This window comes from Planococcus citri, chromosome 2 (genome assembly GCF_950023065.1).
Source record: "Planococcus citri chromosome 2, ihPlaCitr1.1, whole genome shotgun sequence".
NCBI lineage: Eukaryota > Metazoa > Arthropoda > Insecta > Hemiptera > Pseudococcidae > Planococcus > Planococcus citri.
In genome coordinates this window covers 63,099,115-63,121,711 of record NC_088678.1, presented here as the reverse complement: position 1 = coordinate 63,121,711, position 22,597 = coordinate 63,099,115, and the positions used below count along the sequence as shown (strand labels likewise).

At 33.1% G+C, this 22,597-nt stretch overlaps 4 protein-coding genes and 4 long non-coding RNA genes across 12 annotated transcripts in view; 1 reads left to right on the top strand and 7 right to left on the bottom strand.

Annotated features, from left to right (window-relative positions):
* LOC135836989 (uncharacterized) overlaps positions 1-22,597 on the top strand; it is a 321,905-nt gene that overhangs the window by 101,410 nt on the left and 197,898 nt on the right. The window lies entirely within an intron of this gene.
* On the bottom strand, positions 37-1,326 carry LOC135836976 (uncharacterized). The gene is made up of 4 exons (XM_065352069.1): positions 875-1,326; positions 606-763; positions 381-531; positions 37-300 (listed from the first exon to the last, which is right to left on the bottom strand). Exons 1-4 carry the CDS (start codon positions 921-923, stop codon positions 260-262), a joined length of 399 nt encoding a protein of 132 aa, XP_065208141.1. The 5' UTR covers positions 924-1,326; the 3' UTR covers positions 37-259.
* Positions 3,467-4,795, bottom strand: LOC135836977 (uncharacterized). Its single transcript, XR_010557113.1, has 4 exons — positions 4,293-4,795; positions 4,008-4,183; positions 3,780-3,930; positions 3,467-3,700 (listed from the first exon to the last, which is right to left on the bottom strand). It is a non-coding gene; the product is annotated as an uncharacterized LOC135836977 (long non-coding RNA).
* LOC135836975 (uncharacterized) lies at positions 7,615-8,853 on the bottom strand. Its single transcript, XR_010557112.1, has 3 exons — positions 8,411-8,853; positions 7,913-8,230; positions 7,615-7,839 (listed from the first exon to the last, which is right to left on the bottom strand). It is a non-coding gene; the product is annotated as an uncharacterized LOC135836975 (long non-coding RNA).
* On the bottom strand, positions 10,468-11,675 carry LOC135836974 (uncharacterized). The gene is made up of 5 exons (XM_065352067.1): positions 11,627-11,675; positions 11,349-11,447; positions 11,000-11,181; positions 10,774-10,930; positions 10,468-10,704 (listed from the first exon to the last, which is right to left on the bottom strand). Exons 2-5 carry the CDS (start codon positions 11,368-11,370, stop codon positions 10,676-10,678), a joined length of 390 nt encoding a protein of 129 aa, XP_065208139.1. The 5' UTR covers positions 11,371-11,447; positions 11,627-11,675; the 3' UTR covers positions 10,468-10,675.
* Positions 13,441-13,899, bottom strand: LOC135834120 (uncharacterized). The gene is made up of 2 exons (XR_010556609.1): positions 13,747-13,899; positions 13,441-13,677 (listed from the first exon to the last, which is right to left on the bottom strand). It is a non-coding gene; the product is annotated as an uncharacterized LOC135834120 (long non-coding RNA).
* LOC135836972 (uncharacterized) lies at positions 14,486-15,816 on the bottom strand. Of its 2 annotated transcripts, none has more exons than XM_065352066.1 (4): positions 15,397-15,816; positions 15,025-15,206; positions 14,799-14,955; positions 14,486-14,721 (listed from the first exon to the last, which is right to left on the bottom strand). In XM_065352066.1, the coding sequence occupies exons 1-4, from the start codon at positions 15,416-15,418 to the stop codon at positions 14,699-14,701; spliced, it is 384 nt and encodes a 127-aa protein (XP_065208138.1). In that variant the 5' UTR covers positions 15,419-15,816; the 3' UTR covers positions 14,486-14,698. The 2 variants fall into 2 exon arrangements, with proteins under 2 accessions (XP_065208138.1, XP_065208137.1); XM_065352065.1 differs by having other exon boundaries at positions 14,486-14,738; positions 15,397-15,808.
* Positions 18,424-19,756, bottom strand: LOC135836971 (uncharacterized). Of its 2 annotated transcripts, XR_010557111.1 has the most exons (5): positions 19,506-19,756; positions 19,313-19,409; positions 19,064-19,233; positions 18,830-18,986; positions 18,424-18,747 (listed from the first exon to the last, which is right to left on the bottom strand). It is a non-coding gene; the product is annotated as an uncharacterized LOC135836971 (long non-coding RNA). The 2 variants fall into 2 exon arrangements; XR_010557110.1 differs by having other exon boundaries at positions 19,313-19,752.

The window sequence follows — 22,597 nt, the reverse complement described above, 5'->3', positions numbered from 1 at the left end:
ACGAATAATTGTAAATAAGAAAGTCTGCTTCGCTAATTAGATATAAACTCTAATGTATTACGAACGATTATTAAAAAATTTTCAAACACGAAATTACACGAAATTAAAGCAACATCTAAAATTAATTGGATAATATATGCAATGCATTGTATAATAAGTTATCTATAGTAATTTTTTGATAAAGTAAGAAAAAAAACCACCGTAATTCTCAAAATATAAACGCCTCGTACTCGTAGATCGATTTCTAAAAACTTCGAGTTCAGTTCCACGGTTGTTTTTCTTTATCCGCACCAAAAATTCCTGCAAAGATTTCCCGATATGCATAATTATTTCAACATGAAAATTAACAGCTTTAATAAGAGTTCAGTATTCATACTCACTTGGGATTTGTCGTATGAAATAAGCGTCTCGAACTTTTTCTGGCATTTGTAGCCATTCCCAATACACGTCCCAAAAACGTCCCTGTTCTGCTTCCGACCGTTGGCTAAAAAATGATATCAACTCCCGCATCCACTTTTCTCTCTTAAGACCCTAAACGTATGAAAATAAATTCATTACAAACTACATAAACTATCTGGTGATTAATAAAAACAATAGAATCTTACATTATTCGGTGTTCTTCTTCTTCTGTATTCGGAAATTAGAGATCGAATGAATAGGTGTAATTTGGCGACTATGAGACCCACCGTATAACCCACGATTATAGCCAATCCCAATTTTACAATCGCATCGGCGATTAAAGGAAGAATTAGGTTCCATGGAGCTAGAAACATGGATAAGAAAAGATGGTAAAACAAAATGTACAAATACAGAAATAGTTTAATGATAAGATGAGTATTTACAAGTATGATTAGGATTTCACCGTTATGCTTACCTTCGTCAATGGTGCAGCACCTGCACGTATTACTCGTATCACTTGACATTATGTTCACGATTGAATAAAATATCAGATTTTATAAAATTAGCCAATGTTGAACAGCTCAATCAACTACGAGTACATTCGTATCGGATTATAATATTTGTAAACTGCTTTTTGAAGATGGATAATGAACGTTAGAAGATCCAATTTAACTAAAGTGATCGGCCGCGCCGATTGAAAATTAAAATTTACGCCAATTTATCACAAAACACTTGATTCGCCGCAAACAAGATGAACGTTGAAAACGTCGAGCTTGAAAAATATGACGTTATCAACAAAATGAATAAATTCAGCTTCAACTTTCTGAGCTCTACTTTATCAACTCACTCTGACTAGACAATAGAGATACAGCAAGAGAGAATGCAAACGAGTCCCGAATGAAATCCAAGTGTTGATTGTGGTGAAAATAGAACGACAGAATGTCGTGAATAACGCTTTATGGCAGGAAAACCTTAATTTCTAATCCACCTTGGGTTCGAACGTTGATTCAATCAGGTCTATTTTGTTGAAAAAGGAATGTATTTGAACATAATTTCAAGAGATGTGTAATCTAATGGGGTAGACAGAGACACTAGACAGTTTGTGAATACCTACGTGATAAACCATTGTCTAGAATTTACGTGTTCATCCGAGTATTTGGATCGCCACACCAATCACGTCAGAATAATAAGGAAAATTGCTGAATCGATCTCCCAGTTATTATGATTTGCAAAAAAAAAAAAAAAAACTCAGCAGTATGTGGCTCACTCAATGCCATTCTGAAATGATATTTATGTTCGTATCTATCAATTTGATGCCAAAATTGTATATTTTTTGAACATTTTTTCAGTTTTGTACCTTCGCTATGGAGCCAATTTTGGTGTTTGTGGCTAAATGATCTTCAAAAATGAAATTTTGCGCCCTGTAAAATCCAGGTTTTAATACCCATTTTTTATTTTTATTTTTTTCAATTTTTAAATTTGTTCCTTCCTTTTGGAGCAGGTCTTCTAAAATGAGTTCTGTATCCTTAAAAACCCAAGGTTTAAGTACCTACCTACCTACCTACCTACCTACCTACCTACCCATATTGGATTTTTTGAAAATTTTCGATTTTTGCACCTCCTCACATTTCTTATTTGAGTGTAATTAGTTGATTTGGAAGGATCTGAAAAATTGGAAAGATTGGTCTGGAAAACTGGGAAAAGGCAGGAAAAAAATTGTTCCACAAAAGTGAACACCGTGTAAAAAAAATTACACAAAGTATCACAAAAATAGAAAAAAATTGTTTTAGAGATTACCTTGTGGGTGACCTAACAAAAATTGATGAAATGTCTCAAAACGTGTGTAAAATCTTGCAAAAGTTGCTTGCATGTATCATATCATTGAAAATTGCTGAAAAAACTGTTGAAATTGCAGAAAGCACTGTGAAGTTTGTCAGACTGACTTCTCAGTTGGTGAAAATTACCTTAAACTGATGCAAAATCAATACAACTGAACAAACTTTTTCGAAAATTTTCTTAAAAGTTTGTTTTAAAATGTCTTGGAAATAGTTGGAAATATTTTCGATCATTTTAGAAAATTTTTAGTTGGTTAAACAAAATCAAAATCTGTTAAAAAAAAGCGAAAATTGCAATGTTTGGAGCTGGAAAGGGTGGAGAGTGGTTAAAAAGTCAGTATCTTTGGAAGGTACATGTAGGACATCCTCTGAATATGTTTATGCCAAATTTTCTCTTTCTAGGTCAATTTGAAAGAGATTCAAAAATCGAAACCTATGAAAAATAATGCAAAAATTTACTTCACTGAAGCTAGAAAGGGGTAGGTTGGAGTTTGAAAGTCGAAATCTCTATCCAGGGCAGGGTTTCAAAGTCGAAAAACACGAAAAACCCTGATTTCTCTCCATTTAATTACTTTGGAATGCTGATTTTTGGATATTCTATTCATCTTCTGACTTCCTATTGATTGATTTATATTCGACTTTTTTTGGGCCATTTTCACCCCCCCCCCTCATTTATTTTCTCCTAAATGTTGACACTAAGCTAATTTTGGGTTAAAGCCATCCCCACTCAAACCTCTCAAATTCAATGCCATGAATCAAGCAATACCTAATTCGAGCGAATTTCGTTGAAATGATTCTAGCTGAGATAGGTTGTCTTGAAATTTGGGGGGGGGGAGGATCAGACATGTGTACCTAAAATCAATAAAAATGGACTTCAGGAAACCTAAAACGAATTTTTCGAGCGTTCTCATATCTCTACTCCAAAATTTGCGATGGATCGTTTAAACCTGATTTTTTTTTTGTTCTGGGGAAAATCAGACTGAACATTTATTTATCTACTTTTTGAGTGACTCATCCTGGAATTTTGCAAAATAAGCACGAACACTAATTATTCTTTAAACAGTTTTAGAGCAATTCAAAATTCTTAGAAAAACTTTAAAACTTGTTGGAGTCTCCAAGACATTGCTGAGTTGTTTCATTTGAGTCTATTACGAAGAAATTTAATTTATCCTACTCCAAAAGCTTGATTTAGCGAGACTGAAGAACGATTGATTGTAAATAAGGAAGTCTGCTTCGCTAATTATGAACTGTAATGTATTACGAACGATTATTCAAAAATTTTTAAACACGAAATTAAAGCGAAATCTAAAATTAATTGGATAATATGCATTTTGATAAAGTAAAAAAAAAAAAAAAACAACACCATAATTCTCAAAATATAAACGCCTCGTAGTTCGATTTCTAAAAACCTCGAGTTCTGCTTCGCGGTCGCTGTTCTTCCATACCAAAAATTCTTGCCAAAACTCCTGCAAAAATTTCCCGATATAATATCAGCATGAAAATTAACAGTTTTAATATAGGTAAGAGTTCAGTATTCATACTCACTCGGAAGTTCTCGTCTCAAATAAGCGTCTTGCTCTTCTTGTGGCATTTCTAGCCACTGAAACATCACTTCAAAAAAACGATCGACTTCTGCTTGCGGCCGTTGGTTTAAAAATACGACCAACTCTTGCATCCACCTTTCTCTATCCGGACCCTATAAGTATGAAAATAAATTCATTATTGCAAACTAAACTACGTACCTGCAGATTAATAAAAACAATACAATCTTACATTCAGTGCTCTTCTTCGGCGGTATTTGGAAATTAGTGGCTGAATTAACAGATGTATTTTGGCGATTATACGATCCGCGATATAACCCATCGTTATAGCCAATCCTAATTGTACAATCGCATCGATGATTAAATTAAAAACTGAGTTCCACGATAAGTCAAAGTATGAAGCTGAATCTGGAAACAGGGATATAAGAAAAGAGGGTAAAACAAACGTACCTACAGAAAGTGTTTAACGATTAGTGAGTGTTTACAAGTGTGATTACGATTTCACTGTTATGCTTACCATCGTGCATGGTCTTCGTACTATTACTCGTATAACTTGACATTTCGTAGATTTTCACGAGCACGATCGAAAAAAATATCCGTTTTGATAAAATTCGCCGAGAAAGCCGAGAAAGAACGCGAAACCGTTGAACAGCGTAATTAGCTACGAGTGCATACATTCGTATCAGATTATAAAAAACTGTTTTTTGAGATGGATAATGAACGTTAGAAGATCCAGAAACAAAGTGATCGGTCGATTGAAAATCGAAATTTACGCCAATTTATCACAAAACACTTGATTCTCCGCAAAAAAGATGAACGTAGAAAAAGCTGAGCTTGAAAAATCTGACGTTATCAATAAAATGAATAAATTGAGCTTCAACTTTCTGGGCTCTACTTTATCAGCTCACTCAGAGGAGACAATAAAGATACAGTACGAGAGAATTCTAATGGATCGCGAATGAAATCCAAGTGTTGATTGTGGTGAAAATAGAACGATAGAACGTCATCGTGAATAACGCTTTATGACAGGAAAACGTTAATTTCTAATCCATCTTGTGTTCGAACGTTGATTCAATCAGGTCTATTTGTTGAAAAAGGAATGTATTCGAACATAATTTCAAGAGATGTGTAATCTAATGGGTAGATAGAGACATTAGGCACTAGACAGTTTGTGAATATGTGATAAAACATTGTGTATAGAAATTTATCATGTTCATCTGAGTATTTGGACCGCCACACCAATCACGCCAGAGTCTCACCAGGGTTCCACTAAACACGATTGATTGGCGTAATTTCTGATTGGGTATTTAGTTTTAAAAATAAATCATAATTTGTCTAAAATGCAGAAAATATAATGTAAAGTTGCAGAATCGATCTCCCATGTTATTGAAAATGAATAATATTCATTTCGTATCCATTAATTTGATGCAAACATTGTATTTTTTGAAAATTTTTCAGTTTCATACCTTCGACATGGATTCAATTTTGGTGTTTGGGGCCAAATGATCTTCAAAAATAAATTTTTGCGTCCTAAAAAGCCCAGGTTTCGATACCCATTTTCTATTAATTTTTTTTTAATTTTCAAATTTGTACATAAATTCGATTTTTTGAAAATTTTCAATTTTTTCTTGCACCTCCTCTCTCATTTTATTTCAGTGTAATTACTTAGTTGACTTTGAAGGGTCTGAAAAGTTGAAAAAATTGGTCTGGAAAACTGGGAAAAGGCAGGAAAAAATAATTTTTTCAAAAAAGTGGGCACTCTGTGAAGAAAATCACATGAAGTATCAAAAAATTTAAAAAACATTGTTTTAAACAACACTTGCAGGTGCTACAAAAAATTGATGAAATGTCTCAAAACGTATGTAAAATCTCGCAATAGTTGCCTGTACGTATTATTGAAAATTCACAAAATATTCTCAAAATTTCTGGAAAATTTATCGAAATTTCAGTAAGTATTGTAAAATTTGCCCAACTGGCTTCTCATTTAGTGAAAATGGCCTTAAACTGATGCAAAATCAATACAACTCAGTAAACTTTTCGAAAATTTGCTTGAAAGTTTGTTTTGAAATGTCAAGGAAAAGTTGGAACTGACTGAATTTTGATGAAATGTTGTAAAAATTTTGGTAAAATGTTGCAGAAATGTCCAAACATTAAATTGCGAAAAATAGCATAATGTAAGCATGTGAAATAACACATAAAAAACAACTGAAATTGGCGCAAAAATTGCTAACTTTTATCTGAAAATTAAAAAAAATGTCATCTTTAATGATTTTTAACCGAATTTTTTCTACCTTGAGTACTGGATTTTTAAGGGTCATTTAGAAGCGTTTGACGAAAAAATAAGAAATTTTCGAAAAAAATTTACCAATTTTGATTCACTTTCGAAGGACATTAATACAATGGGACCAAAATTTAATGGATCGGGAAAAGATGTTTCATTTTTCAACTGAGGAGGATGGAGGCTCACAGCACAACTTGTTTTTGGACTAGGAAGAAATCAAAAAACGCAACATAGAAATTGAAAATAGTTGGAAATGTTTTCTGTCTAATTTTTTAATTTATTTTCAACTGAAGGGGGCTTGAAACAGAGACACCAAAGAAGACTTGAAAAGAGAATTATGTAATAAAATTCTGGCGTGAAATTTTAAAATTTTAGATAAGTTTTCACCAAATTCTTCATAAGTATTTTACTCGTATGTTCTTGATTTTTTTTTTAAATGTCAGAGGGCTCTGTACAAAAGGAGCAGAACGAAAATTTCTGTAGAGATCATGGGTCATTTTTCTTTTTACAAAGGAACCTAGATTTAAGAGAAATTCAAACATATAAATTGAGAATTTTTAATAATCACAAGATTTGTTTTCATTTTTTCAAAGTTTGAAGGGTTCATAGCATCATCTGATATATTTTTGTTTTGGGAGGGAGATCAAAAATTTTACATGGATTTTTTTACCTGTAAAAACTAACAAAAAATCAGCAACATTCGGGAATAGAAGCAGAAAAAAATCTTAGAAAATTTGACAGTGGTACAAATAAGAACTATCCCTAACCCCTCTCTCTCCCAAATCAAATAAATTACCGGAAACGTTTTCAATTTACAAAAGAAAAAATAATTTCACAAAAAAAGGTAACATTTTCCTGTCCAAATTTCACATTCATTTTTTTAAGCGGAAAGATTTGGAGGATAAGGTTTGAATTTCAAATTTCCCATCTGTTTTGACGAAAGTCAGAAAGCGGGGGGGGGGAGCCTTAGAATCGACATTGGTCGTATATGTTTTAATTGAAGTGGAGAGAGAGGAGGCAAGTAACACACAGCAAGTTTTTTTTATCGAAATATGAAATTTTTTCTGCGATAATTTTCATTCTAGTTTATCTTCAGCCTCTTTCTCCTCTACAGAAAATCATTCCAAACGTTTTAAATTATTTCTTCGTGTCTTATTGCCAGTTTTTTTCAGTATTGCTGATGGTGTGGGGGTGGGGGTGAATTTGAAATCATGTTTTTATTTCTTCATAAGAAATAAAACAATAACTACTGAGCAACGAGTGTGGATTTTTCAAAAATAATGTTCCTTTTTTACAGTTTGACTTGACATTTAGATCAAAATAATTGATTCAATTTACTTCTCAATTCGAGAAGAAATGTAGATATTGCTGAATTTCGCTACTTGAGTCGCATTGTGAAGAACTGAAGACATTTAGTTTTATTCAACTCCAAAAGTTGGGTATGGTAAACCTGAAAAAAAATTGTAAAGAAGAAATAACGCTTCGCTAATATTATAGACTGTAACGCAATAACGATTACTCCAAAAAATTTTAGTACATACAAAATTAAAGCAATAAGTAAATTAATTAGATATAGGCAATATAAATGTGATGTACAACAAAACGAGAAATTAACTCATAGAAATTCACGCTGGTATCATGAACTTGGTAATTTTTCGATTTGAGAAAACTTGCGTAATATTTGAAACATAACTGTTTGGTAGATTGATCAGGTATACTTAGGTACTAAAAACCTCGAGATTTCTACTGCGCGATCAATTTGGCATCCTTATACCAAAAATTCCTGCAAAAATTTCCAGATATAATCTCAACATGAAAATTAACCTCTTTAATAAGAGTTCAGTATTCATACTCACTTTCGAGTCCTCGATCTAAATGCGCGATTCGTAATTCATCTGGAATTTCTGCCAGCTCCTGTATCAGATCCCCTAATTGGTCGACTTCTTCTTGCGGCAGTTGGCTTAAGAGTCTTCTGAACCGCTCCCAAGTCCTTTCTTCTTCTGGTGTTCTTCTTCTCTTGAAGTATTTGGAAATGAGTGACCGAATTATCCGAATTGTAATGTGGAGGCCTATAAAACCCACCGTAAAAACTAAGATGAATTTTGCTATCGAGCTGACTAGGTCTTCAGCAATTACGAGTAGGTTCCATAGAGGGTCACTGTCTACAGCTGGAGCTGGAAACAGAGATATAGATTAGATTGAAAAGTTGATATAAAACAGACGTACAAAACAATTTTCAAGTTGGTATTTTACCGGTATATGTTTACACAATTCATATCATCGCAAGATGACAATAAAATCAACAAGTCGTACATGGTACAAACATGAAACAGTATCATTATAGTATAACTTACCTATCATTTCATGGACGCTCATAATTGAATAAAATATTCGATTCGCGAGTAGTTAATCAGTAATCTAAGGATTGATAAAATTACACGTATCCCTTTAAAAACTATAACTTGTTCGATATGAATAATAAACGACCCAAGATTCAACAACGAAGTAATAGATCGGTTGAAAATTGAAATTAACGTTAATTTATCACAATATTATATTTAATTTTCCACAAAAAAAATAGTTCGAAAATACCTGCAACGTTATCAATAAAATGAATAAATTGAAAATCGTCTTTCTGGCCGCTTCTATCAGTTCAGAATTCAGATACCTACTTACAGGAGATCTACGTTCAAAAAGAGTCGCGAAAGAAAACCATTGTGTTTATTGTTGTGAAAATAGAACGACCGAACCTCATGATGAACAACGCTTCATCATGGCTAGAGAATCTTAATCCACCTCTTGTACGAATGTTGGTTCAATGTTAAACTTCAATCAAGCCCATTTGTCGAAAAAGGAATGTATTTGAGCATGATTTCAAGGGATCTGTAAACTAATGGGGTAGAGTTGCAAAAAATGGCATTACTAACGTGAAATAATACAAAAAAAAAAAACAAAAAACTGAAATTGGCATTAAAATTGTTGAAAGTTGAGTATCTGAAAATTGATGACCAAGAGCAATTGAGTTATGTGGGGCGAATCGGCTACTCACAGCTCGGATTTTCGGATTTTGAAATTAACCGGTAAAAGTTAGTCATCGTGGTCCAAAACTTTCGTGATAAAATTTTCAGGTCGTTAGAACACCCCCCTCCCCCCCCCCATAAAGATGGTGAAATTTTTTAAGGGATCGGAAGAGAATTTTTCATACTCGTAGGCTGAAGGGGGCTTCAAACAGAGACATCAAAAATCACTTGAAAAGATGATAATTTAGAATAATTTTGGCGCAGAAATTCAAAATTTTGAAAGAGTTCACCGAATTCTTCATAAGTATTTTATGTTTTTGATTAAGTATTTAAAATTTCGTCTGAGGGCTCTATACAAAAATAGCAGAACGAACATTTCTGTGGAGATATGGGTCATTTTTTTTTCTAGAGGAAGCTATACCTAACATTTAAAAGAAATTCAAACGCATAAATCTGGAGTTTCCAATAATCACAAGATTTTTTTTTTTATTTTTCCAAAGTTTAAAGGGTTCATGGCATTATCTGATTTTGGGGGGGGGTGGATCAAAAATTTTGCATGGATTTTTCCCCTATAAGAACTAACAAAAAATCAGCAACATTAGGGAATAGACATAGAAGCAGAAAAAAATCATGGAAAATTTGACAGTGGTACAAACAAGAATTACCCTACCCCTCTCTCTGAACCCAAATCAAATAAATTACCGAAAATGTTTTCAATTTACAAAAGAAAAAAAAACAAAATAATTTCACAAAAAAGGTGAAATTTTCCCGTTCAAATGTCACATTTATTTTTTTAGAGGAAAGATTTGGAGGATAAGGTTTGAATTTCATTTCCATACGTGTTTTGATGAAAGTCAGAGTGGAGGGTCTACTTTTGTCGTATGTGTTTTAATTGAAGTCGTGTGAGAGGAGGCAAGGAGGCAAGTAACATACTGCAAAATTTTTTTACCGAATTTTTCAATTTTTATTCTGCGATAATTTTCATTCTAGTTTATCTTCACCCTCTTTCTCCTCTATAGAAAATCATACTAAACGTTTTAAATATTTCTTCATGGCTTAATTTCCAGTTTTTTTCGGTATTGGGGGTGGGGTGGGGGTGAATTTGAAACTATATTTTAATTCTTCATAAGAAATAAAACAATAACTAGGTACTGAGCAACGAGTGTGGATTATCTTTCAAAATACTGTTTGACTTGACATTTGGATCAAAATTATTGATTCAATTTATGTACATCTCAATTCGAGAAAAAATGTAGATATTGCTGAATTGCGTTGCTCTAGTCGTGAAGAAATTTGTTTTATTCAACTGCAAAAGTTGCGGGTATGGTAAGCCTGAAAAACAAATGTAAAAAAGAAAGTACGCTTCGCTAATTATAGACTTTAACGCAATAACGATTTTTCCAAAAAAATTTACTACAAACAAAATTGATGCAGAAAGTAAAACGAGAAATTAACCTGAATAGAAATACAAGCTAGTATCATCACAAAATTCGGATTTAGTAATTTTTCGATTTGAGAAAACTCGCGTAATATTCGAAACATAGCTATCTGGTAGATCGATGAGGTGTACTTATTAAAACCTCGATTTCTACTGCGCGATCAATGTCCCATCTGTATACCAAAAATTCCTGCAAAAATTTCCAGATATAATCTCGCCATCAAAATTACAGCTTTAATACATATAATATCATGCTCACTTTCGACTCCTCGTTTGTAATGATCGTATTGTAATTCTTCTGGTAGTTCTGCCATCTCCTCTACCACATCCACAAATTGTTCGACTTGTTCTAACGGATATGTCTCCATAATATTTTTGAAGTGCTGCCTAATGCTTTCCCGTATTACTTCCGGATCCTAAACGTATGAAAATAATTAATTTCAAAGCAGATTACTTGAAAATAAATAAAAACAATAAAATCGTACCTCTGGTTTTCTTCTCTTGTACATTTTGTACAATTTGGAAATGAGTGACCGAATTATGCGTACTGTAAGGTGGAAGCCTATAAAACCCACTGTAAAAACTAAGCCAAATTTTGCTATCGAGCTGACTAGGTCTTCAACAATTACGAGTAGGTTCCATAGAGGGTCATTGTTTGAAGCTGGAGCTGGAAACAGAGATGTAGATAGGTGGGTATTAGTTATAAAACAGACGTAGGTACAAAACATTTTTCAAGTTGGTGTTTTACCGGAGTGTTTACACAATTCGTATCATTGCAGGATGACAAAATCAACAAGTCGTACATGGTACAAGTATCATTATAGTATAACTTACCTATCATTTCATGGATGCTCATAATTGAATAAAATATTCGATTCAGGAGTAATAAAATTCGATCAAAAAGAACGTGCAAATGTTGAACAGCTCAGTCATCTATAGGTATTGATAAAATTACACGTATCGCTTTAAAAACACTACTTGTTCGAAATGAATAATAAACGACCCGAGGTTCAACAACAAAGTAATAGATCAGTTGAAAATTAAAATTAACGTTAATTTATCACAATATTATATTTAATTTTCCACAAAAAAAATAGTTCGAAAATACCTGCAACGTTATCAATAAAATGAATAAATTGAAAATCGTCTTTCTGGCCGCTTCTATCAGTTCAGAATTCAGATACCTACTTACAGGAGATCTACGTTCAAAAAGAGTCGCGAAAGAAAACCATTGTGTTTATTGTTGTGAAAATAGAACGACCGAACCTCATGATGAACAACGCTTCATCATGGCTAGAGAATCTTAATCCACCTCTTGTACGAATGTTGGTTCAATGTTAAACTTCAATCAAGCCCATTTGTCGAAAAAGGAATGTATTTGAGCATGATTTCAAGGGATCTGTAAACTAATGGGGTAGAGTTGCAAAAAATGGCATTACTAACGTGAAATAATACAAAAAAAAAAAACAAAAAACTGAAATTGGCATTAAAATTGTTGAAAGTTGAGTATCTGAAAATTGATGACCAAGAGCAATTGAGTTATGTGGGGCGAATCGGCTACTCACAGCTCGGATTTTCGGATTTTGAAATTAACCGGTAAAAGTTAGTCATCGTGGTCCAAAACTTTCGTGATAAAATTTTCAGGTCGTTAGAACACCCCCCTCCCCCCCCCATAAAGATGGTGAAATTTTTTAAGGGATCGGAAGAGAATTTTTCATACTCGTAGGCTGAAGGGGGCTTCAAACAGAGACATCAAAAATCACTTGAAAAGATGATAATTTAGAATAATTTTGGCGCAGAAATTCAAAATTTTGAAAGAGTTCACCGAATTCTTCATAAGTATTTTATGTTTTTGATTAAGTATTTAAAATTTCGTCTGAGGGCTCTATACAAAAATAGCAGAACGAACATTTCTGTGGAGATATGGGTCATTTTTTTTTCTAGAGGAAGCTATACCTAACATTTAAAAGAAATTCAAACGCATAAATCTGGAGTTTCCAATAATCACAAGATTTTTTTTTTTATTTTTCCAAAGTTTAAAGGGTTCATGGCATTATCTGATTTTGGGGGGGGGTGGATCAAAAATTTTGCATGGATTTTTCCCCTATAAGAACTAACAAAAAATCAGCAACATTAGGGAATAGACATAGAAGCAGAAAAAAATCATGGAAAATTTGACAGTGGTACAAACAAGAATTACCCTACCCCTCTCTCTGAACCCAAATCAAATAAATTACCGAAAATGTTTTCAATTTACAAAAGAAAAAAAAACAAAATAATTTCACAAAAAAGGTGAAATTTTCCCGTTCAAATGTCACATTTATTTTTTTAGAGGAAAGATTTGGAGGATAAGGTTTGAATTTCATTTCCATACGTGTTTTGATGAAAGTCAGAGTGGAGGGTCTACTTTTGTCGTATGTGTTTTAATTGAAGTCGTGTGAGAGGAGGCAAGGAGGCAAGTAACATACTGCAAAATTTTTTTACCGAATTTTTCAATTTTTATTCTGCGATAATTTTCATTCTAGTTTATCTTCACCCTCTTTCTCCTCTATAGAAAATCATACTAAACGTTTTAAATATTTCTTCATGGCTTAATTTCCAGTTTTTTTCGGTATTGGGGGTGGGGTGGGGGTGAATTTGAAACTATATTTTAATTCTTCATAAGAAATAAAACAATAACTAGGTACTGAGCAACGAGTGTGGATTATCTTTCAAAATACTGTTTGACTTGACATTTGGATCAAAATTATTGATTCAATTTATGTACATCTCAATTCGAGAAAAAATGTAGATATTGCTGAATTGCGTTGCTCTAGTCGTGAAGAAATTTGTTTTATTCAACTGCAAAAGTTGCGGGTATGGTAAGCCTGAAAAACAAATGTAAAAAAGAAAGTACGCTTCGCTAATTATAGACTTTAACGCAATAACGATTTTTCCAAAAAAATTTACTACAAACAAAATTGATGCAGAAAGTAAAACGAGAAATTAACCTGAATAGAAATACAAGCTAGTATCATCACAAAATTCGGATTTAGTAATTTTTCGATTTGAGAAAACTCGCGTAATATTCGAAACATAGCTATCTGGTAGATCGATGAGGTGTACTTATTAAAACCTCGATTTCTACTGCGCGATCAATGTCCCATCTGTATACCAAAAATTCCTGCAAAAATTTCCAGATATAATCTCGCCATCAAAATTACAGCTTTAATACATATAATATCATGCTCACTTTCGACTCCTCGTTTGTAATGATCGTATTGTAATTCTTCTGGTAGTTCTGCCATCTCCTCTACCACATCCACAAATTGTTCGACTTGTTCTAACGGATATGTCTCCATAATATTTTTGAAGTGCTGCCTAATGCTTTCCCGTATTACTTCCGGATCCTAAACGTATGAAAATAATTAATTTCAAAGCAGCTCCACAGGAAAAATTTCAAAAAAATCGCCGAACCCCCCTACCACTTCTTAGTCCAATTGACGTGGAATGACCCTGCAGTGTTTTGATGAAAGTCAGAGAGGGGGGCGAGAGTTAGGTATGTATGTGTTTAAATAATTGAAGTAGTGTGGAGGAGGCAAGGAGGCAAGTAACATACTGCAAAGAAAATCATTCTAAACGTTTTAATATTTCTTCATGTCTTTCCAGTTTTTTTCGGTATTGTAGGTGGGGTGGGGGTGAATTTGAAACTATATTTTTAATTCTTCATAAGAAATAAAACATGATAACTAGTGAGCAACGAGTGTGGATTTTTGAAAATATTGTTTGACTTGACATTTGTATCAAAATGATTGATTCAATTTACTTCTCAATTCGAGAAAAAATGTAGATATTGCTGAATTACGCCACTCGAGTCGCATTGTGAAGAAATTTGTTTTATTCAATTGCAAAAGTTGCGGATATGGTAAGCCTGAAAAACAATTGTAAAGAAGAAAGTACGCTTCGCTAATTATAGACTGTAACGCAATAACGATTATTCCAAAAATAATAATTTACTATACATACAAAATTGATGCAGAAAGTAAAACGAGAAATTAACCTGAATAGAAAATATACAAGTTAGTATCATCACAAAATTCGGATTTAGTAATTTTTCGATTTGAGAAAACTCGCTTATAATATTCGAAACATAACTATCTGGTAGATTGATCAGGTTTATTTCGGTACTAAAAACAGCTCGATTTCTACTGCGCGGTCAAAGTCACATCTGGAAACCAAAAATTCCTGCAAAAATTTCCAGATATAATCTCGCCATGAAAATTATAACAGCGTATTCATGCTCACTTTGGACTCCTCGATTGTAACGTTCGCGGAATAATTCTTCTGGTAGTTCTGCTATCTCCACCAGCAGATCCAAAAATTGTTCGATTTCTTCGAACGGCCGTTGCTGCATAAGTAATTCGAAGTGCGGCCTAATCCTTTCCCATATTACTTCCGGATCCTAAACGTATGAAAATAATTAATTTCAAAGCAGATTACTTGAAAATAAATAATAACAATAAAATCGTACCTCTGGGTTTCTTCTCCTGTACATTTTGTACAATTTGGAAATGAGTGATCGAATTATCCGAACTGTAAGGTGGAAGCCTATAAAACCCACCGTAAAAACTAAGCAAAATTTTGCTATCGAGCTGACTAGGTCTTCAGCAATTTCGAGTAGGTTCCATAGAGGGTTATTGTTTGAAGCTGGATCTGGAAACAGAGATATAGTAGATAGGTATTAGTGTTTGAAAAATTGATATAAAACAGACGTACAAAACATTTTTCAAGTTGGTGTTTTACCGGAATGTTTACACAATTCATACGATATCATCGCAGAATGACAAAATCAACAAGTCGTACATGGTACAAGTATCATTATACAATACATAGTATAACTTACCTATCATTTCGTGGATGCTCATAATTGAATAAAATATTCGATTCACGAGTAATAAAATTCGATCAAAAAGAACGTGCAAATGTTGAACAGCTCAGTCATCTAAGGATTGATAAAATTACACGTATCGCTTTAAAAACTACTTGTTCGAAATGAATAATAAACGACCCGAGGTTCAACAACAAAGTAATAGATCAGTTGAAAATTAAAATTAACGTTAATTCATTACAAAATGCTTAATTCGCCGCAAAAAAAAACGAAAAACTAGTTGAAAAATACGACGTTATCAATAAAATGAATAAATTGAACATTGTCTTTCTGTGCTCTTCTATCAGTTCAGTTCATGTCGTAGCAGCACAGCTGAGCTGACAGCTGTAGAGACACCTATACAGGAGGTCTACGTTCACAGAGGGTCGCGAATGAAAACTATGTGTTCATTGTTGTGAAAATAGAACGACTGAACTTCATGAACAACGCTTCATAATGGCTAAAGAGTCTGATCCATGATGTTCGAACGTTCGTTTAATCAAGCCTACGTATTATTTGTCGAAAAAGGAATGTATTCGAACATGATTTCAAGGGATTTGTAAACTAATGGGTAGAGTTTGTGAATACGCGATATCGCGATAAAAATAAAACACATCGTTAGTGCAGGTAAATTTTCACGTTCACCTGTTTGGGCCACCACACCACGCATGTGTAAAATTTTGTGTGTTCATCCGAGTATTTGGACCGCCAGCGTCACACCAATCACGTCAGAGACTCATCAGGGTTCCATTGAACACGATTGATTGGTGTTATTTTCTGATTTACGTGTATAGTTTCACCTGTTAAAATTTCAAGTACTAAAGTGCATTTTTCGATTTTTGGTGAATTTTTAAAAATCAAATTTTAGACCAAAAAATAGGGGGAAAAATCAACATCTGACCACATTGACCAAGGTTACTGAAATTTGGGATATATCCTAATTTCGACCTACCAAATCGATTAGAAACTCTTTCAGACCGTTTAGAGTAGTTCTGGAGCTTCCAGCAGATTTTTGAAACTTGAATTCCCACAAAATTTCATCAAATTGAGTTGAAAAGAGAAAATTAATTCCGCAAATTAATTTCAACACGCTACGAAGTCGACTGCAGATGGATTTCAAGTCGTTTTGGAGTCTCCGGCGACTTTTTGAAAATTACTGGAGCCTCCAGTAGATTTCTGAAACTTGAAATTTTCACAAAATTTCATTGAACGGAGATGAAAAGCCGAAATTTACACTGCACTCTGATTTTAGCACTCTCTGAAAACGACTTCAGGTGGGTTCAGGTCAGTTTGGAGCCTCCAGCGACTTTTTGAAAATTCCTGGAATCTCCAGAAGATTTTTGAAACTTGAATTTCCACGAAATTTCATCAAAATGCAGTTGAAAATGAAATATTGTTGAAATTTAAAGTTTCAAAAATCTATACTGGAGACTCCAAAACGACTTGAAATCCATCTGCAGTTGACTTCGTAGATACAACTGAGCAAATTTACTTTAAAGTTTGTGGTTCAAAACTCCCGTGATAAAATTTTCAGATCGTTATAGTCTCCCCCCCCCCTTTTTTTAAAGAGTGGGATTGAAATTATCATTGAAAAAATAATTTCATCTTTGATGGTTTTCAATCGAATTTTGTTCTACCTTGCAGGAATGCTGCGGGTCATTTACAAGCATTTGGGCAAAGAAATGAAAAATTTTCGAAAAAATTTCCCTTTGATTTACTTTTGAGGAGCTTAATACGTACAAGGGGACCGAAGTTTAGTGGATCGGAAAAGGATTTACATGGAAAGGGAATTATTTGGAAAAATTTCGAAGCAAAAATTATGTACTGTTTTTTTTTTCATTTCCAACTGATCGGGGGGGGGGATCTTGCGGCACAAATTGTTTTTGGACTGGAGAGAAAATCAATAAATGCAACGCAACATGAAAAAATTGAAAACATTTTCTATACTTATAATTTTTTTGATTCATTTTCAACTGGAAGGGGCTTGAAACAGAGGCACCAAAAATTCCTTGAAAAGATAAATAAAACTAAGTAGGTATTTAGAAGAATTCTGACGCAAAAATTTTAAATTTCAGAAAAGTTTTCACCAAATTCTTCTCAAGTTTTTGATGTTTTTGATTTTCAAAAGTTTCAAACGGCTCTGTACAAAAGGAGAAAGACCTAAATTTCTTTGGAGATCATGTTTTTGTTTTTGTTTTTTGTTTTTTTTTGTAAAGGAAGCTATTAACGCATAAATTGGGAGTTTTTAATAATCACAAGATTTTTTTGGGAGGGGGGGAGATCAAAAATTTCGCATGGATTTTTTCCCCTATGAAAACAAACAAGAAATCAGCAATAGAAAAAAACCATAAAAGGTAGAATTTGGAACAAAAACGCGTTTTTAAACTAAATTTTTCCGTCGAAATTTCACATTCATTTTTTAGGGGAAGGATTTGGAGGATAAGGTTTGAATTTCAAATTTTCCATGAGTTTTGATAGAAGTCAGAGAGCGAAGGTGGGAGTTCGGTTAGAATCTATGTACATTTGTCGCATGTGTTTTAATTGAAGTGGAGAGAGAGGAGGCGAGTAACACGCTGAAAATTTTTTTAAATCGAATTATTCAATTTTTGTTCTGCGTTAATTTTCATTCTAGTTCATCTTCACCCTCTTTCTCCTCTATAGAAAATAATTCTAAACGTATTAAATAATTCTTCGTGTCTTGTCAGTCGTTTTTTTCGGCATTGGTGGTGGGCTGGGGTGAATTTGAAACCATGTTTTTAGTTCTTCGTAAAAAATAAAACAATGACTAGTGAGCAACGAGTGTGGATTTTTCAAAAATAATGTACTTTTCACTATTTGACTTGATATTTGGATCAAAATAATCGATTTCATTTACTTCTCAATTTGAGAAAAAATGTAGATATTGCTGAATTGCGTCGTTCTAGTCGTGAAGAAATTTGTTTTATTCAGCTCCAAAAGTTGGGTATGGTAAGCCTGAAAAGCAATTGTAAAGAAGAAAGTACGTTTCGCTAAATAGGCTGCGTTGCATTAACAACGATATATTCCAAAAAAAAATTTAGTACGTACAAAATTAAATGAAAAAGTAAAATTAATGAGATATATGTACATATACAGTAAATACATCAAATCGAGAAATTAACACATAGAAATGCAAGCTGGTGTTATTACAAAATTTTGAATCAAGACATTTTTCGATTTGAGAAAACTCGCGTAATGTTCGAAACATAACTGTCTCAGTGTCTGGTAGATTGATCAGGTGTATATTTAGGTACTAAAAACCTCGATTTCTTTTGCACGACCGATTGTACATCTCTATACCAAAAATTCCTGCAAAAATTTCCTCATTTAAGACGTATAATCTGAACATGACACTTACCAGCTTTAATAAGAGTTCAGTATTCATACTCACTCTGGATTCCTTGTTCGTAATAACGGTATCGAAATTCTTCTGGCATTTCTCGGACCTCATCAATCAGATCAAAAAATTGTTCGATTTGCTCTCGCGGCTGTTGGCTTAAAAATAAAAAGAACGTCTGCACGTATCTTTTTACGAGAGCTTGCCGATACTATAAACGTATGAAAATATAATTAATTTCAAGGCAAACTGTACTTGGAAATAAAAAAATATGAACGTAAATCGTACATGTAGTCTTCTTATCTTGCGGTATTTGGAAATTAGTGCCCGAATTGGCGGAATTGTAATTTTGTAGCCTACAAAACCCGCCGTAAAAACGAAGCCTAATTTTGCTATCTTAATGCTAGCTGAACCTTGAGGAATTAGGTTCCATAGAGAGCTACACTTTGAAGCTGGAGCTGGAAACAGAGATCTGTATTAGTTTGAAAAGTGAGTATAAAACAAAAATACAAAAAAAATTTCAAGTTGGAATGTTACCGGTATGTCTATAATATCCATATATCACCGCAGGAGCAAAGGATGACAAAACCAACAACAAGTCGTGCATCGTACACGTATCATTAGTGTAACTCACCTATAATTTCATGGATGTCGATTTAATAAAATTAGGAGAAAAAAACGTGAAAATATTGAACAGCTCAGTCAACTATGTTGATAAAAATAATACAACCTATCACTTTATAAACTACTTGTTTGAAATGAATAATAAACGACCCGAGGTTCAACAACTGAAGTAATCGATCGATTGAAAATTAAAATTAACGTTAATTTATTACAAAATGCTTAATTCGCCGCAAAAAAAATGGAAAAATAGTTGAAAAATACGACGTTATCAATAAAATGAATTGAACAGTGTCTTTCTGTGTTCTTCTATCAGTTCAGTCGTAGCTTAGCTACGTACATATGTACAATCTACAAAGAGGGTCCCGAATAGAAACCGAGTGTTCATTGTTGTGAAAATAGAACGACCGAATCTCATGATTAACGCTTCATCATGGCAACAGAATCTAATTCGTTGGTTCAATGAAGCCTATTTGTTGAAAAAGGAATGTTTTTGAACATGATTTCAAGGGATGTGTAAACTAATGGGGCAGAGTTTGTGAATACGTGATATCGCGATGTAAAACGAATCATTAGTGCAGGTAAATTTTCATGTTCACCTGTTTGGACCGCCACACCACGCAGAGACTCACCAGAGGGTGTTGCTGAATAGTGAATACAATTGGTTGGTGTTATTTGTTATTTATTTACCTCCATGAAAAAAAGTTCAAAATCGAATTTGAACGATCATGATTTATGATTACTTTTTCTAGTAAAATAACACGACGTTTCGACACGCAGAACCTTCATCAGGTATACAAAACGTATAATTGGTATACTTATGTACTTGGAGATCGCTTTAAAGTTGGCAAGAAACCGATGGGATGTTAGCAAACAACCAAATGTCTCAGAAGATCCAATTTTGGTGTTTGGTTTGGAGTCTAATGGTCTTCTAAAATGAATTTTACGTCTTAAAAACCCCATTATATTTTTTTGAATAAATTTTCAATTTTGTACCTCCCCTTTTGGAGGGTGTTTGGGGTGACAAGGTCTTCTAATATGAATAAGCGTCCTTAAACCCCCAGGTTTTGATACCCATATTGTATTTTTCGAGAATTTTCAATTTCGCACCTTTTTTTCTGGGCATATTTTGGGGCTTGGGGTAAAATGATCTTCCAAAATGGATTCTGCGTCCTTAAAAATCCAGATTTTAATTCTATATTGTGTTTTTAGATCAATTTTTTGCTCCCTCCGCGCCCCCATTCTTATTTTAATGTACCCAGTTGATATTTTGAAGGGTTTGAAAAATTAAAAAAGTTGAAGAAAATCATTTTTTCAAAAGAGGGAACATCTTGTAAAAAATCATCGAAAGTATCATAAATATTAGAAAAATTGTAAAATTAGGAAAGTTGGAGAAAATCAATTTTTTCAAAAGAGGAAATCTTGTGAGAAAATCATAGGAAGTGTCACAAATATTAAAAAATTGTTTCAGAAATCACTTGCAGGTTACCAAAAATTGGCGAAATGTCTCAAAATTTGATCAAAATGTCTCAAAAGTTGCCTTTATTGTTGAAGATGAACTAAATATCCTAAAATTTTCTGGGAGCTTTGTCCAAATTTGAAAAAATATCATTAGATTTTCTCACACTGACTTCAGTTATCGAAAATCACCATAAATTGATGCGATATCGATACAACTGAGCATACTTTGCAAAAATTTGCTCGAAAAATGTGTTGAAAATAGGTATTTGAAAATCACTGAAATTCGATGAAATATCTTGAAATTCGGGTAAAATATCGCAGAAATGTTCAAATGTTGAACAAATGGTATAAAATTACAAACCATTTGAAAAATGCATCGGAGTATTAAAATTTTTGAATGAATCTTATATTCCTTCTCATATCTCATTCCTTCTGCAAAATGACTCAGTCATCACTTCAGTTGACGAGATTGATAATATCTTTGCTTTAAATTTTGGTAAATCAGGAACTGAAAAATCAATTTTAAATTTCACTATGAAAATTCTAAAACGTACAAACTACTTTTCACCGTGGATGAGCTCGATTATGTATTGAATTCAGGGTGTCTAAAGGTCATGAAAGGCATTGAAAGTCAGGAATGGTCATGAAAAAGTCACGAATTTTGATCGAAACAAACGTTGACATTTTTTTTAAAGCACATAAAATGAAAAAAAAAAATCAATTTGTTCAAAAAATAAGAAAAATTAAAAAACTAAAATACCTACTTACCTACAAATTTAAAAAAATTTTCTCGCAGTTTGCCGGGGAGTTTTGTTAGACACCCTGTGAATCACAGTATTAAAAATTCCTTTCTGAGAGGGTGCAACATTCTTCACACTATCATGCTGAAATATGTACTCGTAGGTATCTTCCAGATCATGCAAAGTTACAACTCTTAGATCTCTTCAATAGGATCTGGCTATCAGATTCCTTCCCTAATTCATAAAAATTACTGAAAATTGCAAAAAAAATGGTTAAATTTGAGTTGCATTGAGTCGAACTTGGCAAAAATTGCTTGAAACATCCTGTAAAGATTATGAAATAAGGTAGGTAAGGTACCTCTACCTATCTACATGAAAATTCGAGTAAAATGTTGCGAAGCTCAAAAAATAATGTCATCTAACGAAGAGAACGAGGAGCAAAAAAATCTTATTAAAATTCTTGTTGCCTTACTGAAAAGAAACAAACTTCAGCTTTTGATTTTATTTTACTTTTTTTCCTTTCTTCGAACCTTTCAAAATTTTTTACCTACGTTTATTCGTACAAAAATTGCCTAATTTTCTCAAGATCTATATGTTCTCGTGAAATAGAACCTTTTCTCATATCGTCATCATCATATCAACTCTCTAAATTTGAAACAGTCAATTTCACTGCTTAGCAGTCACGACATTTTGCCTTTTTAAAGCAGTAGTTTTTTTTACTGCAAAACAGTGAAAAATTACTGAATTGGTCAGTAAAAAATCATTTTGACTGACCAATTCAGTAATTTTTCACTGTTTTGCAGTAAAAAAAACTACTGCTTTAAAAAGGCAAAATGTCGTGACTGTTAAGCAGTTAAATTTGACTGCTTTAAATTTAGAGAGAAGTATACGATTCGTGTGGCTTACTATGCTTTTCTAATGAGTCCCAAAATGCAAACCACACAAACACATTATTATTTTTCAACCCTTAAAAGCAAACACCAGCTTTTACACGGACACC